The sequence below is a fragment of the Engraulis encrasicolus genome, chromosome 21 (assembly GCF_034702125.1).
Source record: "Engraulis encrasicolus isolate BLACKSEA-1 chromosome 21, IST_EnEncr_1.0, whole genome shotgun sequence".
NCBI lineage: Eukaryota > Metazoa > Chordata > Actinopteri > Clupeiformes > Engraulidae > Engraulis > Engraulis encrasicolus.
Window position 1 is genome coordinate 36,523,283 of NC_085877.1, and position 18,112 is coordinate 36,541,394.

At 42.8% G+C, this 18,112-nt stretch overlaps 1 protein-coding gene across 2 annotated transcripts; it reads right to left on the reverse strand.

Moving 5' to 3' along the window:
- Window positions 1-1,408: 1,408 nt before the first annotated feature.
- On the reverse strand, window positions 1,409-17,953 carry hmgb3a (high mobility group box 3a). Of its 2 annotated transcripts, XM_063186656.1 has the most exons (6): window positions 17,860-17,953; window positions 15,117-15,357; window positions 12,839-12,975; window positions 11,934-11,975; window positions 6,376-6,550; window positions 1,409-3,887 (listed from the first exon to the last, which is right to left on the reverse strand). In XM_063186656.1, the coding sequence occupies exons 2-6, from the start codon at window positions 15,264-15,266 to the stop codon at window positions 3,606-3,608; spliced, it is 786 nt and encodes a 261-aa protein (XP_063042726.1). In that variant the 5' UTR covers window positions 15,267-15,357; window positions 17,860-17,953; the 3' UTR covers window positions 1,409-3,605. The 2 variants fall into 2 exon arrangements, with proteins under 2 accessions (XP_063042726.1, XP_063042727.1); XM_063186657.1 differs by lacking the exon at window positions 11,934-11,975.
- Window positions 17,954-18,112: the final 159 nt, after the last annotated feature.

An 18,112-nucleotide genomic window follows, 5' to 3' on the forward strand; every position in this document is an offset into this window, starting at 1 on the left:
ATTCCAAACTGTTTATTCAAGCGGATGAAAAGAATATCCTCCAGAATTTTGTCATTCAGGGACGACCTAAGCGGAGAAGCGGAGAATAAACCTCAATGGCTAAAATGCGCGCTCCACGCTGACTTGGGTCACAGGGAGCGCTATAATGGACATTGTGAGTTTGTGCATATTTGAAGCAGCCATGGATGCCCAATAACGTCTAGCATTCTCGCTGCGCTTTACACACGCTTCTCTGCAATGTCTTACAATGATGCATTGGAAACTGCCCTTTTGTATGACAGAGGTTTCTCTTATTTAAGATGAGGAGTGGAGACTTTGTAATCCACAGTTCTCTCTCCATTCAGTCAGAGAATGTCTGATGTCACACAGGACGTGAACCTCAGCCGTCATGGTAACGTGCGCAGGAAAATAGTTACTTTTTTTAAATTTGAGGAACGGTATTAACCGTTATTAACCGGTTACCATTATTTTTAAATAAGTGTTCCCGTTCCAGAACATAAAAATTAATAACGTTTCCGGTTTCGTTTCTGTTCACTGTAAAATACAAAAAGTTCCTGGTTTTCGTTTTCGTTCCTTGAACCGGTTCAAAGCTCTGACCACAGGGGCCTTTCGTGGACTGTCAGAAGAGGAATGAGTACATGAGGTGACTTTTGGAATGACAATATTATGTTTTCGAATTCCCTTAAGACAGGGGTGGGTAACCTACGTATGTGTCAAGGGCCATTAACGGCCCTTAAGGCCGATTTTAGCTGGCCCTGATGCAAGTTTAATGTTATTCAGTTTCACATGAAATATGAGATGTTTTGTAAAGGAACCATAGAAATAACATTTGCAATATAATTAAGTTTTTTTCCCCGGGGATCTAGTGAGGGTGGGGGCTGTTGTAAAGGTGGCCGCCTTCAATATTGGCCTAAAGTGCAGGAGGAAATCCTGGTTCATGTTCATAGTACGGCTCTTGGAGGACTTTATACAATTTTGAGTGGCTCTCATATGAAAATGGGGGCTCGTCCGGGATGAATGTGATTTTAATTAATCACGCCTCCCCCCCCACCGAATTCGGTTACCTACCCCTGCCTTAGGACATGGCCCCTGTTGTTAATTTGCTGTAGTCGTGCTGTATTACTAAAGGCCCTGTGAAATGTCATAGTAGTGCTGTACTATGAGGGCTAAATCTTTTCACAGACTATTACAGCGTTCCACTGGACAGTGTGCATTAAGAGGCTACATTGATATAATGATGCCAAATAATTTTATGTTTGGTGTCTTTATTGCGGGTCTCCATGACTCTTCATTAATAAAAGACAAAAACACATTTGCAATTTATCGATAAAAGTCTCGTCGCAGTTCCATCTGGCCTGTGAGGCAGACAAGAGGGCGCAGCATGGAAAAATAAAATTGCACAGCTATATAAAACTTTATGTGTCGCTTTAATAACAAACATAGCATCCTAAAACATATAAAAGAAAAAATCTTTGATACATAAGTACAGATTTATCATCAACAGTCGCACTCTCTCTGTGTTTGTCCATGAAACATGAGGAATACACAACAGTTAACATTAAAAATGCACTTTGCAAAAAACCCAAAATAAACAAAAAATCGTTTAATATATCAAAGAAAGAGAGAAATCACTACACCTTTCCCTTTTTCTTTCTTTTACATGGACACAACAAAAAAAACCCTGGTCACTTTAAGTGCTTATGGGCACCACTGAAGTGATATCTGGGGAGAGTTTAGAGATCCATATCTCCCCTATGCAACGATGCAACAAAAACAGAAACCGTGGGCTATATGTAGATGAAGACTTAACAGACTTGAGGTGGTGTGTGAAGAAGCATGAGCATCCACCATCCACACCAAACATGTACAGTTTTCAACATATCAAACAAAAAAAATACACAAGAAAATAACTAGCCTATATCAAGCATATACAGTTACACACTTAACCTTAGGCATCCGTTTGCCAAGGATAATAATAATAATAAAAACAAGAATATGTTTATTAAATGCTGCAATGCTACCATTTCGTTTAATGTAGGCTATCTCGTTATACACCAGCTGAAAATACAGAGAGATCGGCAATACATAGGACCGTGACGAAAAGTTGTGTAACACACTCTCACACACAAACACAGCACACGGCACACACAACACAACCATACACACACATCCACTCTCTCTATCTCTCTCTCTCACACACACATCCACACAGGGATAGGGGCCACTCGGTCCACTCGGTTCCATCAGTGGTTCTACACTTTACAGAGCGGAGGCAAGCTGGTGCCATGTTCTCTGATGTTCTCACGCATCATCATCATCATCATCATCATCATCACTCTGTGACGTGGCATTTCAGACTGTACCAGAGCACTATATTCCTTCATAGGTAGGGCCTCTCAAAGTCACACTGCTGCCTCTCTCACTCTCTCCCTCGCAGTAAGTGGGAGGGCCAAAGTGGTTAGTCGCCCTGGGCCCAAGGCCGGGTGGGTGGTCAAATCCACCTCGCTGAATCGTTTGAAAACACACTGTTGGGATTAGCACTGACTGACAAACAGTATACATAGGTTTCCCGTTTACAAACATTCACTCTGCGAGGAGGGCCAAGATACTAATCAGCCAACCACGTGAGCTCATTTTTTGAATGACAGCAGTTTCCAACAATCAGAGGTTGAAGGGTGTGCAGTCGGGGGTCTTTACAAACGGGAAACCCATGTATATTGCGGTCCACTACAGGTTGTTAGTTACCTCCCCTACAGGCTAACATTAGCTCTGCCCCTGCCCTGCTTACGCTGCCTTGCACGCACTCGCCTGCTTCTTACTCGCACGCATACACATAAACACACACATCCCACAAACACACACACACACACACACACACACACACTGAAACTGAGAACTCACATTCATTCCATTGGAAAGTTAAAGGCTCCTTGACTTGGTTGTCTACTGGTGGTAGGCCCTGCAACTGAGTGCAGCACATTTTGAAATGCAGAGCAAAACTCACAGTAAACACGTTACGTACGTATACCAGACGTTTTTTTCTGTTTTTTTGTTTGTTTTTCTTTCCTTTCTCTTTCTACCATGACCTCGGCCGGTATATTCGAAGAACATGGATAAGTGGTAAAACTGGCTAAAGTTAACCTTGTGGTAAACCTTCTGATAAGATAGCCTGCGGGTGTCATTTATATGTAAGTAAATGAGGACCCCAGGTAGGTGCGGGCTCTTTCATTAGATGCCTCTATCAGATGTCTTGCATTACCACCACCACCGCCTCAAGGTTAGCTTAGCCGGGTTTACACCTCAGCTAGTGTCTTGGAACACTCCTCTGTTTGACCTGGTGATGCTGAAGGAGGTTGGTTTGGGAGGAGTAGGAGGAGTAGTAGGAGGAGGAGAAGGAGGAGAAGGAGGAGGCCCTATCGAAGAGGACAACCCAGTGTTTTCCTTATCCCTACTGCACTTCAACAGTAAAAAAGAAATTCAATAATAGTCATATTGACGATAATAATAATGATGGTAATCATAATAGTTATAGGCTAAACACATGGTGGGTGTGTGTTTGTGTTTGTGTCGGGTGTTGGGGAGGAGGAGAGGGGGAGGTCATCAGTCTATTCGTCATCCTCCTCGTCATCATCATCGTCGTCGTCGTCATCGTCGTCGTCTTCTTCATCCTCGCCCTCCATCTTGGGGGGCTTGGTGCCGCCCATATCCATGCCCGTTCCCATGGCTCCGCCCATGTGGTGGCCTCCCATGGCACCGCCCATGTGGTGCCCGCCCATGCCGCCGCCTCCGTGCCCGCCTCCCATGCCGTTGCCCACGGCGACCATGCTGTGCATCCCGTGCATGCTGCCGCCGCCCACCTTGCCCCTGGACCTGTACTCCGCGATGTCCTGGGGGGTGAAGAAAGTCAAATGTTATTAACTGTTGTTTTTTTTTATTTGTTGTTCAAAGATTACTCTGTTTCTAGGTCTATTTTGTTTGTCTATCTAATGGGGTCCTCAAGTCCTTTTAGCTGCCTGTCCGGCACTTTGGTCAGCTATCTTGTTGTGTTTTAAAGTGCTCTATAAATAAACTTTGACTTGACTTGACTAGCAATACGTCTGCACAGTAAAAATGCAGTGTTAATTCAACACTAAGAGAGTCGGTGTAACACCTTCTAGAGTGTGAAGAGAGAGATATGGGAAAGAGCTGCCCTGGGTCTCAAACGAGTTGTTAGCGCAGGTGCTGTTCAAATAAAGGCAGAGAGACCATGGACACTCCTGGACACTTCATGGCCACTTTGTCTTGGCTTCTATGTGCCACTTACCTAAGACACATGTGAACACTGTGGACACTTCACACTTTATATATGTGTGTGTGTGTGTGTGTGTGTGTGTGTGTGTGTGTGTGTGTGTGTGTGTGTGTGTGTGTGTGTGTGTGAGAGAGTGATGCCTTGGCAAAATGTATGTAACAGTGAGCTATATATGATTATTTTATGTGTAAATATGTGTGTTATGTCTTGTGGGCAATGTCTTTATTTATGTGTGTATAATGCTACTTGACACCTTAATTTCCCCCTGGGATCAATAAATGATACTCTACTCTACTCTACTCTGCTCTGCTCTGCTCTGCTCTGCTCTACTCTACTCTACTCTACTCTACTCTACTCTCTACTCTAAAAGGAGGGTCCTGAAGGAATGCTGTAGTTTTTAGTCTTTTCTATTTTTTTTTTTTTTTTACAATTTTGGTCAGCGTGTGTTTGGTTCTCGCGAAATAAAATAAAACCAAAGTATGCAAACTGACTCAACTGTCCAGTTGAGATTGTTCCTTTCGTTTAGGGACAAAGGTGACTCTAGTGTGCATTGGGAAATAGATTAAAAGGCACACAAGACTACAAAAACCTTGTAGTGGCCTGTGGAACGTTCCCAGCTAGAAATATGCCGTCTCGTTGGCAAGCTACCAGTGTTGCCAGATTGGGCGGGTGCCCGCCCAATTGGGCTACTTGGGATGAGCGTCGGCGGGCAAACACGGGAAAAATTGGCCATTTGGTGGTTTTTTAAGCCGTTTTGGGTCCATCGAAGTGAATGTAATTTGTTGAATTTGGGCGGAATTTGTAGAATTTTGGCGGTTTTTGAGAACCTTTTGGGCGGGATTTGGTCAGACACATCTGGCAACACTGCAAGCTACAGCAGTTCTCTGCTCCAGGGTTACGATGGTTGGCAGCAGAGCTTAAGAACGCAGAAGAACACATGCTGGGCTTACAACGTAAGCAGAAGTCTGTGAAGTAGAACTACTCTTATTGATGTAATTATAACATTAGAACATGATCTCCCATAGTTTATACACGAGTTATTCCTCTGGTCTGTACCTAACGCGGTAGATAGCCTGTGAGAGTCCTTTATTATTCCAGTGGTATCTTACTGTGACTCCCATTACCGCCCGCTGTAGTTGAAGAGGTGACAAGTTTGCGTCCTAGAGGGGGACGGACTGTGCAGAAAGACCTCCGTCACACTAGTAATACTCCACACAAAATGACTCAGTTTTAATCTACAAAATCTTCCATGGCCTGGCCCCTCCTCCTCTACAGACATTTATCATAAAAAAACATAAACAGGGCTACCAGAGTCAGTTCCAGGGGTGATTGCTCTGTCCCATTTAGAAAGAGCGCTTTTAGTCAGGCTGAGCTTGTCACACCTGGAACACAATTCCCAGTAAAATTAGAGAACTGCCAACATTAAACTCTTTTAGTTAACAGTTAAAATTATAGCTACTGGATTATCAATCCTGTCAACATAATCTTAAATAGATAGTACTGGCAGCTGTTAAACTTATTTGGGTATTGTATTTTGTAATTGCATTTTGTATTATATATAATGTGTGTGTATTTTTTTACAACTGTGTGCAATAACTGTGTATTTTTAGTTTTGTTTTAACTTTGTTTTTTGAAGGAACATCAAACCTGTCAAGGGACAAAAGACAGAAATTAGCCTCTTGGCTACAATCTTGTATATTTAGCATTTTTGTTTAAATGCTGGCAATATATGCTGTCCCTTTCTTAAATAAATAAAATTGTAAACTTTCAGGATCAAAAAATGAGAATAAATTCTCTGACTAAGGCACTCCAAATTAAAATGTCTTTATTGATATGACAGGTCCTACATGGACATATTAATTTGACATGGACATAAATTTCAATATGTCCATGTAGGACCTGTCATATCAATAAAGACATTTTAATTTGGAGTGCCTTAGTCAGAGAATTTATTCTCATTTTTTGATCCTGGAAGTACTATACCTTGGACTAAAGAGCACCCAAACCCAAGAAGCCAACAAACTATCTGGATAAGAGCACGCCATACTCCACAAACTGAAACGTGTAAACTTGTAAACTCCGCTCACCTTCTGGTACTTGTCCTTCAGCTTGTTGGCCTTCTGTAGGTAGGGCTGCTTAGTGGCGTCTGGCAGCTGGTTCCACATCTCCCCGAGCTTCTTGGCCACGTCCCCGATGCCAAAGCTGGGGTACTGGGCCTTGATCTTGGGCCGGTGGTCAGAGCAGAAGATGAAGAAACCTGACCTGCAGGACAGGAGAGGAGAGGGATTAAAAGAAGTCCAGGAAGTCAGTTGAGGCGTATCGATAGGCTACTCATTGTCAGCCACTATTAACTCTGATTGGACACCAGAGGTGTCAATCTTAACATTACAGGGAATCGGCTCGGTGGGCAGGGACGTTGCAAGATATTTGGGGTGGGGGGCCCTAAACAAGGAGGGACTTGGAGCCCTCTTCCTTAATACTGGAGAGGGGGTCCTTCAAAAGAGATTTTGATATAATAACAATATAGTTGCACTATACTCTAGTTGGGGGGGGATTTTCTAGTTTGCTTGCCTGGTTGTGACAGGTTTGCGTGTGCCACTATTAACATTACACTTAATTGCAAGCTGCAAAGGGAAGGTCAACAGTCAGTCCACACATGTTGATATTTTCATCTATTATTGATTCTGATTGGATACCAGAGGTTTCAATCTTAAATTCATTTACGCATAAGCCCGACCTGCAACAGGGAGAACATAGTCCAGGAAGTCAGTCGATCCTTGTTGATTGGATACACTCTATCAGTCTTTATTAGCCCCGATCTCACTGCAGGGCTGTGCCGCACCGCGCTCCCGTGGTGCTAACAGTTTTCGGGAGCGTGTCTATGTTCCCACAGCCCATTGGTCCCACAGCCCATTGGTCCCACATCACTAAGACTTTTAACATTATTTTTTAGGCCCATTGGTCCCACAGCCCATTGGTCCCACAGCTTATACCTACTGGCCCATGTTGCCACATTTCTAATAATTTATTCAAAATTAGGCCCTATGTCCCATGCCAGGGAGAAAGGCATTATCTCTTAGTTTACTTAGAAATGTAGGAACATGGAGTTGTGGAAAATAGGGCCTATATTTGAATCATTTCTTTAAAATGTGGGAACATGGAGCAGCAAGAATAAGCTGTGGGACCAATGGGCTGTGGGAACATAGAGCTGACCCCCAGTTTTCTCACCTACAAGGGCTAGGTGCGAAAGTGGGCTGGTGGCCCAGGTTTTGGGGCTATGGGCCAGGATTCCTGACCCAAGCAAATTGATGGGCCAGGTAGGGCCAGAGGGTCAGAGGGCCAGAGGCGGGGTGTAGGTCAGGGCGTGATCTTATTTTTCAAAGCGAAATAATGCCGAAATACTGCGGAGACGCAGGTTCTGCTTTTTGGTCTGCAGAAACGAATCAATTATAAACTTCGATTGACGCAGATGGCGAAACTCGGATACAGCTAACGCCATGACAGATCAGGGAGAAGATCGTCTAAACCAGTGTTTCTCAACTGGTGGGACGCGACCCAAAAGTGGGTCGCGGAGGGGTCATGGGTGGGTCACGGAGCCTTGGTGTAAAAAAAAAATTAATTCAAAAAAAAAAAAAAGGCAACTTTTCCTGCAACAATTTACAACTTTTATTTTCATAGGCTAGTGAACTCTGTCATCTGTCGTCATAGATACAATCTGAATGTTTATGCGAGATAGATAGCGTGCAACCAATCATTCGAGTCTTGGTTACATTTTGAGAATTGCATTGAATTGACTTAAACGCAAAAAAATTGGGTCGCGACCGAATGAGAGTAGAAAATGGTGGGTCCCAAGACTGTTCCAGTTGAGAACCACTGTTTTAAACTGTGCGCTGACAACATATCACTTTATAAACTGTGTTAACTGTGTTTACATTCCTGTTGTTGAATGAACTCTGCATGGTGTGTTGTGTCTATTGAAGCTATCTGCTTACCTTTTTGCTATGGCCGTGCACATTGTTTTTAATAGCTGACATCGTTTTATTTGTTATCGTTTCATACTTTCTCCTATTGCTGCTGGTTTGCTTTTATGAATAGAATAGAGTGACGTAAGCAGCCCATTTTGACTATGTGGCCTAACCCTAAACCTATTCCTAAACCTAACCTCAATGACGTTATGCTGCCACAAGGGGGTGCCTTTGAGGACATAGTCAAAATGTGACGTGGAAGGAATGTACAAGACGTCAAAAATTGCAGTCTGGTCAAAGGTGCTCAGATATTGACTAATTGGGGTGAGACTGTGTAGGAAGTTCAGGGAGCCTCCCTTATTTTTCTCCCTGGTGCCCGCAGGTCGGATGAAATCGCCTATCCCTGATTCATTTAACAATGCCAGCGAGAGCGTGCCAGCAAGATGATAACTTGTGCATCATGGAATGATTCGATTCGATTACGCAGGTAGGCTATGAGAGAGAGAAGGAGAGGCTGTTCTTTACTTAACATTTAATTGCAAGCTGCAATGGGAAAGGAAACAGTTATATTCTGCATGCTGATGGTCTACTTGTTTTCAACCCTGATTGTATATGAGTTGTACATTATTTTTTACTTTACATTAGAACTAGCTGACACTTTCATCTAAATTGACATATGGTTATTCAGGTACATGGTATTGGTTCTAGTCCCTGGAGCGATGTGGAGGTCAGGTGCTTTGCTCAGAGGCCCAGGTAGCTATGGAAGAGGCCAAGGGGTTCCCAAGCTTCCCGGCTGGTTAGGGTGGGATTCGAACCCGCAACCCTCTGATTCAAAAAACAACTCCCTGATCATTAGGCCGTCTGAGGCATGGAAATGAATATCCTTCCGTTTGTTCAGTTGTGTATAACTGAACTCTTTTGGCTAACACGGGTGACAAGAGAACCTTGTCAAACATCTTGCTTCCAGGGGCAACAATGTGGCTCGGTGGGCTGGTGTACCGTGCCTTTACCCAATACTTCACCAGGCCCTGTAACCAACACCCTATACTTAAAATAACGTCGCTTTGGATAAAAAAGCATCAGCTAGATGTAATGTAATAACGTAGAAAGCTTTTGTACCTACTCTCGCTAAAGATCGGATCGACACCTCTTGCTCTATTCTCACGGCCAGGTAACATCTTTGGCGCAATACAATCACACTTAACAAGCTATTGACCATTAGGTCTCCTGGGAGCCATGATGCTAATGGACTCAAATCGTCATTGCACATGAAGACCACTAGAAGGGGTGGACACATGCAGACTGATCCCATAAAAAGGTGTGCTATTTTACACTGGTGAGTTCTGCATGTTGTGGTGGGCAGCCGTGGCCTAGCGGTTAGAGAGTTGGCGGTTAGAGAGTTGGTCTTTCAATCTAGGGGTTGCAGGTTCGAATCCCCCCTGACCTCTCCCTAAATCTCCATCCATGGCTGAAGTGCCCTTCAGCAAGGCACCTAACCCCACATTGCTCCAGGGACCAATACCCTGACAAATAATAGTTGTAAGTCGCTTTGAATAAATGTAAGTGTCAGCTAAGTGCAATGTAATGTAATGTGCTGATGCATTTTGTTTTGTTTTTTTGGTTTGTTTTGCCATGAGTTACGCAGCGGTATTAGAATAGTGACAAATCTTGGGCACACTAAATATTTTTTTCACCGCAGTTACCAAAAATATCTGTTGCTGTAAGAAAGTCTCCAGGCCAAAACCATCCCCAAACATTTATTTTGTACCTTTGGTTTCTCAATAACATCAAAACAATGCAAAGATGGCTACAATTGGCTTGTTATTCACATTATGCTTTTTGGACCCCTTGTGAAAATCATGTTTCAGTGTGGAAAAATTATGGTTAGGGTATCGTTTTATGAAGATGAAATGACCAAACGGGTCAAATTTGACCTGAGGGATATGTGAGGGTTAACGCATTGTGATGATGCCATGTTGGCAGATGGGACGCTATGGAATGTTTTGCACCTTCAGTTTCAGTTTGCCACCAACATCAAAACAATGTGAGGACAGCTAAAATGGACTTGTTATTTAGCAGATTCTTGTGATTCCATTACAATAACAATGCAGTGTTAATTTAACACATAGAGAATACTCTGTGATCATATTCACTCTATAAGATATTAACCCATTTTAGCCTAAGCCCTTTTTGGGGAAAAGGTGCCCTCTGCCTATTAAAACCTAAATATCTCAGTCGCCGAAGCACATAAAAGCATGAAATATGATGCATTTAAAAGCCAGGACCCTCATTTTGCATTAGAATGTGTTCATGCAGTTTTAACATACCCACATTTTTAATAAAACAGCTCAAATATCAAGAATCTGAATGCAGCGTATATGTCGCTCCAGGATAAAATGGGTTAAATTGACTCTATAGGTGTTGAATTAAACACTATACTAAATTGACTGTGACTTTGGTAGTTGGGGTCCTTCTTGTTTCCGCTGCTGCCCTGATTGAAGTGCAACTCAACAACTACAACTGAACTCTTTAGGACAGTCCAGCAGAAAGCAACGATTCTGTGTCATACAATTGTTCTAAAATGAGTGTATTATTTAACTCTTGCTGTGTTCCATTACTCGCCCTCTGTACTGTGTACCTTGTTTGAGTGCAGTGAAGTACCCTTTCCACCCTCCGCAATTCATGAGGCGAGTACATTCCGATTCCCGTTCTGTCTGATACACTTAACGGAAATGACAGTTGGTCGCGTGACATCCGAGTTTACCAACCGCCAATATGCAATTCAACACGGAAGGCACTGTTCCTTATGCTAACACTTTTTAAAGTTACCCCTGCCTCTAATACACATGGCGATTGTCTTTGGAATCAAAACTATGCTGTTATCACGGAGATTCAACCGTTTGACAGATCTGACACTCAACTACGTCACAAACATGGCGGCCGTTGAGTGCGAAAAGTGTACAGTAACACCACACTTCGAAAAATGGCCGTTTTGGGGGCGTTATCCGGGTAATTTACAGTACACTTTACCGTCGCGATTAGAAATGGAACACCCTGCGTACCCAAACACAGTGCGGAAAGGGCGGACAGTACGAGTATTGGAACACAGCATCATTCATTCAGAGCCTCTGTTATACCACTACTGTCACCAAAATGGGAATGACCATGTCGTAGCCCCAGAATGCACTACACTACTATGACATAACGAAGGGCCTTTAGTAACACACGACGACTTAGTCATTGCCATTCTGGTAACATCAATTTTACACTGTGTCTCAAAGGGGTATGCCACTATTTTGGGGCTTAATACAGTTAAAAAAGTTGGCTGGGGTTTGTAAAGGTGGTAAAGTGTCTTATTTTTCATGTTAAGCGTTGTCTTGCTTTAAGACAAGTTAAAAGAGGGAGTATGTAGCTAAGCTAGTGAAAGTCAATGGATCACTGTAGCATGTGGTATGCTACACGGATCTATTGACTTTCACTAGCTTAGCGACATGCTCCCTCTTTTAACTTGTCTTAAAGCAAGACAACGGCTTACATGAATTTACCACCTTTATGAACCCTGGCCAACGATTTTAACTGTAGTAAGCCCCAAAATAGTGGCATCCCCCTTTAATGGGTTAATCGTTAATGTCAACGTAATGCTGTTATGGTGTATGTTGGCAGGTGGGAGGTTAACGTACAGCGGTTTCCTGGGTTCGTTGGGGTCCCTCATCCGGCCCCTCCTGATCGGGTTGTAGCAGAGGTGTCAAAAGTAAAAGTAAAAGTAAACAAAAAGACACACAGTTTCCTTCCAAACACAAGTAACTTATCTGAGTAACCAGTAGACCTGTGAACTTTGTCTTACAATCAGCTAACACTGCACTGGTTTGGGTCAAATTTGTGGTGGGTCCTTGTTAGGTTTTTAATGTTTTTCAGTAACAACACTCTATCTAGCTCATTAGGTACAATGGAGTAAATGGTGTAACAGCTGTGTAATGCCATGAGCTACTGTTGTAATTACACCACAAATGTACTTTTACTTCCACTTTTGACACCTCTGGGTTGTAAGTGCAACTTAACAACTACAACTGAACTCTTAGGACAGTGCAGCAGAAGACAAGGATTCTGTTTCACACAAATGGTCTAAATGTAGTGTATTGTTTAGTACAGGGGTGTCAAACTCAACTTGACTGAAGGCCATTATCAAAATTTGGAATGAAGTTGTTGGCCAAACTCAATAGAATAATTCATAACATTGACTAAAATTGTGCATGCATGCACTTAATACTCATAGTTAAATTTCACACACACTCTTTCCCATCATATACATGTAGGAAGTTAAAATGTGCCTGCACATGTGTGCTCCGTATGAGTGTGAGCTGTTTCATTGGCCTGGGCCCACTGATATTCCTGCAACACACCATACTTCATGTTCAGGTGTTACGCTATGCATATGGGGGCCAACTACGATGTACATTTGAAATGATCTTGCAGGCCAAATAAAATAACTCCGTGGGCCACATTCGGCCCCCCCGGGCCTGAGTTTGACATCCCTGGTTTAACATGTTCTGGTGATGGCATGTTGCCAGGTGGGAGGTTAACGTACGGTGGCCTCTTGGGGGCGTTGGGGTCCTTCTTCTTGCCCCTCCTGCCCGGGTTGTAGTGCATCATCTCCTGGTCGTAGCGGACCTTGTCCTGACGCGCCAGGCCCTCAAACTTGCCCTTCTCCTGCTCCGACATCATCTGCAAAGGCAACGCAAAGGACAACAATGGATACATACGCCTTCAAATCATCCGCTTAAACCCCCCTCCCCATATTTGGGCTTGCATGCTCACCCACTGGGACCCCGGTTCCAGTCCGGCCGGGGTCATTTCCCGATCCTACCCCTGTCTCTCTGTTCCATTCACTTCCTGTCACCATCTTCGACTGTCCAATCAAATAAAGGCATAAAATCGCCTAAAATTATGTATACATGTTGGTAGTAGTGGCCCTTGGCCTAACTATGGGTCAGCGCTATGGCTCAGCGGTTCGAGCGCTCTCCTTTAGATCAGAGGGTTGCAGGGTCAAATCCTAACCTTATAAGCACCCTCATCCATGACTGAATTGCCCTTGAGCAAGGCACCAAACCCCACATTGCTCCAGCCAGGGCCTGCAACCAATATCCTGAACCTAAAAAACTGTAAGTCACCTTGGATACAAGTGTCAGGTATGTGTAATGTAATGTAATGTAATGTAATGTAATGTAACTCAGACTTCCACTGAATGCGTCCTGCTCCTGGTCCGTCATATCTCAGTTGCGACAGGGTCTGGTGTGAACCAGGCAAAGCACATTCTGGGGTGCATTTCTCAAGATAAGTTGTTATACTGTTAGCAACTTCGGTAGTTGCCAAAGGGAAAATGAATTGAAAACAGCAAAGTAGGCTAACTAATGTAGTAAGCATCTTTGGTTTTGAGAAATGCGCCCCTGGCTTGTAGCAAACCTTTTACCGCTGTGCTAGAGCATATGTTCTCACAGAAAAATGTCCAGACATCTTTATTTTAATAAGCTTACATTAAGCCCAGATGAAATTTAGTCTAGCCCTGCAAAATTGAATACCTAGATAAAAAAAACCCTGAAAAGTAAAGCTTTTAAAGGCCTTAGAACATGTATACTGTTATATTGTTTTATCAATATAGTACTATAAAAATTACAACACAATTAATACATCTCTGTACTAAAAGACAGAAAGACTGATGAATCCATTATAATCGTGAGAATGAAAAAAAATAATTATACTCCACGTAGTGTGTGTGACCATGCAGTAATGGGTAAGCGGTTAGGGCGACAGACTTGTAGCCTAAAGGTTGCCGGTTCGACCCCCGACCCGCCAGATTAGTGGGGAGAGTAATTAACCAGAACATGGGTTTACAGGGATTTACTCACAGATCTGCAGGTATAATCTAAAGATACCAAAATATTGTGGTGTCTCACCATTGCATGTTAATAAGATACAACCAGTTTAAATGCAAATCAGCATATGGGAATAAATAATTTTCAATATAATCAACTGCATCATGCTGACATAAGCCACCATACATTTTGAAAATAAACAAATAAAATTTCATACTCTACCATTAATGTAAACAAATCGAGCCACCAGAAAAGCAATGGGTGGACTGTATTTACAACTGACTAGTTGTAAATATTCTCAATTCACTAAGGGTAGCTACTTGGAAATATAAAAATAAACAGGGAAACCTACTTTTGCTTTGTTTGCTGATGTGATAGCCACACCAAACAGTCAGGCTGCTACAAAGTAGACTTTTAGTATAATATTGTCTATACTATAGTATACTATAGTATACTGTATATTGTTTGTATAATGTCCTTTAATGTAATTATAAAAGCTGTACATATTATTATTTCACTAGAAAGGGCCTACGGGGACTGTTGTGTTGCCCTCCACTGCCTTCATCTATACAGAGACAAAACAAAACAGCACGTGTTGGGGGCGATATGTGCCATACACAAGGGATTCAGGGGTTCTGGGATTCGGGAATCTGGGTTCGATTCTGGTCCGCGGTTGTTTCCCGATCCGGTCTGTCTCACTGTCCTATCTGAAAGGTGTAAGGTGTAATAGTGCCCGGAAAAACCCCCACAAAAAAAACATACATAGAAAAAAAAACAACTAACGAAACAACACGTTCTGAAGTTATACAGGTACTGTAAGCCAGGATGCTGGGAAATAATAGGGACTCGTGTACAGGGCAGATTTTATCTATCAGTCAAACGAAAATTTCACCAGCATTTGGCCGGTTGGCTGGTGTTCATTTAAGAGCCCTGAATGGCGCCACCCTTGTTAACGTGGATGATAATAAGGTATTGCAGGTTTGTGTGTCGCACCTTCCATCTGGCAGAGCACTTCTTGGAGAACTCGGTGAAGTTGACGGGCACCTCCGGGGTCTTCTTCTTGTGCTCCTCGTGGCAGGTCTGCACGAAGTAGGCGTACGCCGACATCTTGCCCTTGGGCTTCCTGGGGTCCCCTTTAGCCATGTTGAACAGGACGCGGGGGCGAGGGGTGGGGTATCGAGCGGAGGCCGTTGAGGGATTCACCTTGACCTTCTGTGTTTTTCCTATTAAGAGTCTGCAAGGGAGATGGAGGGAGGGAGAGATGGTGGGGGGCGGGGGGGTGCAGGGTTGGGTGGATGGGTTGAAATGCATTTAATTACTCAGAAGAGAAGGAAAAAGGCAGAGGCACTCTGAGAATTGACACAAGTCTAAAAAAAAAGCCTTTATTTTGACATGGAAAACCATTTTTAGAAGCATAGGCCTGCACATTGCAACCATGTAGCCTAGGCCTTCATGAAGGCATCGAGCAGATGAGCAGCTCAATAACATCATCTGTAGTCTCCTGACTGATTGAAGCCCTTTGTGTCTTCCATTAATTACTGGTCTTTTTTATTTAATTATATTGCATGGTTTTTCACATTGTTTTTTTTTTTTCAATGTCCACAAAACAACACAGGCCGTTTTTTTTTTTTTTTTAAATAAAGCGGTGCATTTTAAAACAGACATTTGTATTTAAATTGGTTTTTCGGAGAAGGTGATGCTATTCATTACCAAACCAAATCTGGTGCGGGGCAAAGGAGCCTCCCTATTAGACGTGGGGATGTGCTCGGATTATTAATGAGCTAGATCTGTCATTGCTTTTTAAAATTCAGCCTTAAATTCCTCTGGGGGTTGGATAATCAACTGCCACGGCCTAAATTGCTTTTTATCAATCACAGATGGAGAACTGAATGTAAAATTGCAATTAACAAAATAAAGATGAAAAACGTTCAAATTGATCAAATTAATGAAACAGAGCTTTTTGCACTATATATGTTTGATTCTATGCGTAAAAATTCATTTTATATGTTTATTAGCCTTTGCGCACTTAATGTGCCCAAATGCCTAATAAAATTAAAATTCCCCTAGACGATGCCATTTTCCTTCGTCGCCAACGCCCTGTTGTGCATTGATGTTGTTTTTTTCCTATTATTTTATGTATTTTTATGTCTGAACTTTAATTCACTCTATTCCACTCCAATAGCCTACATCCATGTAGTCTTACCAGCTGTAAAGCCTATGTGAGCGATGGTTTATTATGATGCTATTGCGCACTGAGTTCGCTGTAGGAAATCAGAAAGGTCATCAACGCGATTTATTCATCTTCCATTTTGTGAAAAGCGTCCTCATGAGAGAAACTGCTGTTTATTTTCCTCCATCTTGCATTCCTTGCTAGTACTTATCTCGAAAACGCATTACTTTCGCGAAATAAAGCTCCACGCGCTTTGCGTTCGCTCCCAGTACAAGCATAGTAGGGTATTGGTACTGGCAGTGTAGGCTTGAGTACGAAAGGTTTGCTGTTCTTTGCAATAGCCTACCTCCCATTCATTAAAATGGCTTCTGTGGGACGAGCGAGGGGAAGGCTTTTTAGCCTAACAAAGCCGAACACACCCCCTCCGTTTTCGAAGACGATTCCGTCAAAATATTAGCTCCAACAAAAGGAAAAACGCCATCGTTAGATAGAGCGAAGATCGTTCTACATAATCCTAGAATATTTTTCATAATGTCATGCGTAACTTCGGGGTATTTAACTATTTTCCAAAGTTGGGAGCTATCCCCATAGCTATGGCTTGGTGCAATGCCGTTTGTAACAAAGGCTATGCGCCAGCCATTTCTACTGCGAGTCAGTCTATCGAAACTGTCAAGTTCAGAAAAGGCACGAAACCGCCTAAATGCATTTTTTCTTTAAAACATACAGTTAGAGATAGTCATTTCAAGAGAAAACCGAACAAAACGCCAGCATTTTAGCGGCTGAGAATTAGTTTTTTCTTCAAATTGTCTCCCGTCCCTTCTGCGTGTACGAACAGCTCCTTGTCAATGGTTTAAAGCGCCAGCCATTTTAATGCATGAGCATTGGACGAGTGTATACAAAGTGTAAAAACGTATTTCTGCCAATGGCAGTGGTATGTTTTCACACGAAATAGACGGAGAGCGAGAAATGCGATGGAAACCGAATGTTTTCTGTCCTTGTAGCGTCTTATTTGGCGAGATGCCATCGAAATGGATTCCTATGAGAAGGACAGGCTTATTCGTAGACAGGACAGAGCCAGCCATATTCATAGTGGTTACACACAGCGATGCGCGTGAAGAATAGCCACAACCTGAAAATACAGTTTAATAACTTTTCACCGCTTTTATGCAAGAAAAAACAAAGAGTATTTCCCACAACGTATAAACAATCAATTTCTGCGGTCATTTCCACAGAAGAGTTAGCGAATTACGTGATTTATCTAATTTTAGACCGATGTCTTTGCAACCTCGCTTCTTTTCAAATAATCACTGAAAATATTCTGGAAAAACATTGGGCAATTATTTGATGATGCGTCTAAGCAAAATATGCTTATACATGCCTAAAATGATTTGCAGAAAAGCAGAGAGAATAAAATAAACACAAGAAAAACAACAAGAATCATATAAGTTAAGCATTCACCACGAAATGTTTTGCAACACATACTTTATATTAATAACTGTAATTCAATGCAATGATGAACATAAACATGCTATGCATAAACATCAGTGCTCGGACACTTGGCCATACCTGTGTTGTTGATCTGTCTGAAGTGGTGTAGTCTCGCCTTTCTCCTGTCTTCCCTTCTCTCGCCTCTCTAAATCCTATGAGCACAGCCTCGCGCTAGTTCAATACGAGACTGGTCTGATTGGCTAGCGGCCGCGCCGTTTCAAAACAGCCTCCATAAGTGCGCATTGGGCAGCCCTTTACGCACGTACTGCTTCTCGAACATGCGATAGGTCGACACGGGGGCCTTGTCATGCCCGCCCCGCTGAAAAACTCC

Excerpts from the sequence above, each read along its gene's own strand:
- hmgb3a (XM_063186656.1), bottom strand. The coding sequence starts at position 15,266 with ATGGCTAAAGGGGACCCCAGGAAGCCCAAGGGCAAGATGTCGGCGTAC. Across the intron at positions 12,976-15,116 it reads AGTGCTCTGCCAGATGGAAG|ATGATGTCGGAGCAGGAGAA; the intron begins GTGCGACACACA and ends TTGCCTTTGCAG. Across the intron at positions 6,551-11,933 it reads AACGAACCCAGGAAACCGCT|GTCAGGTTTCTTCATCTTCT; the intron begins GTACGTTAACCT and ends CCTGTCCTGCAG.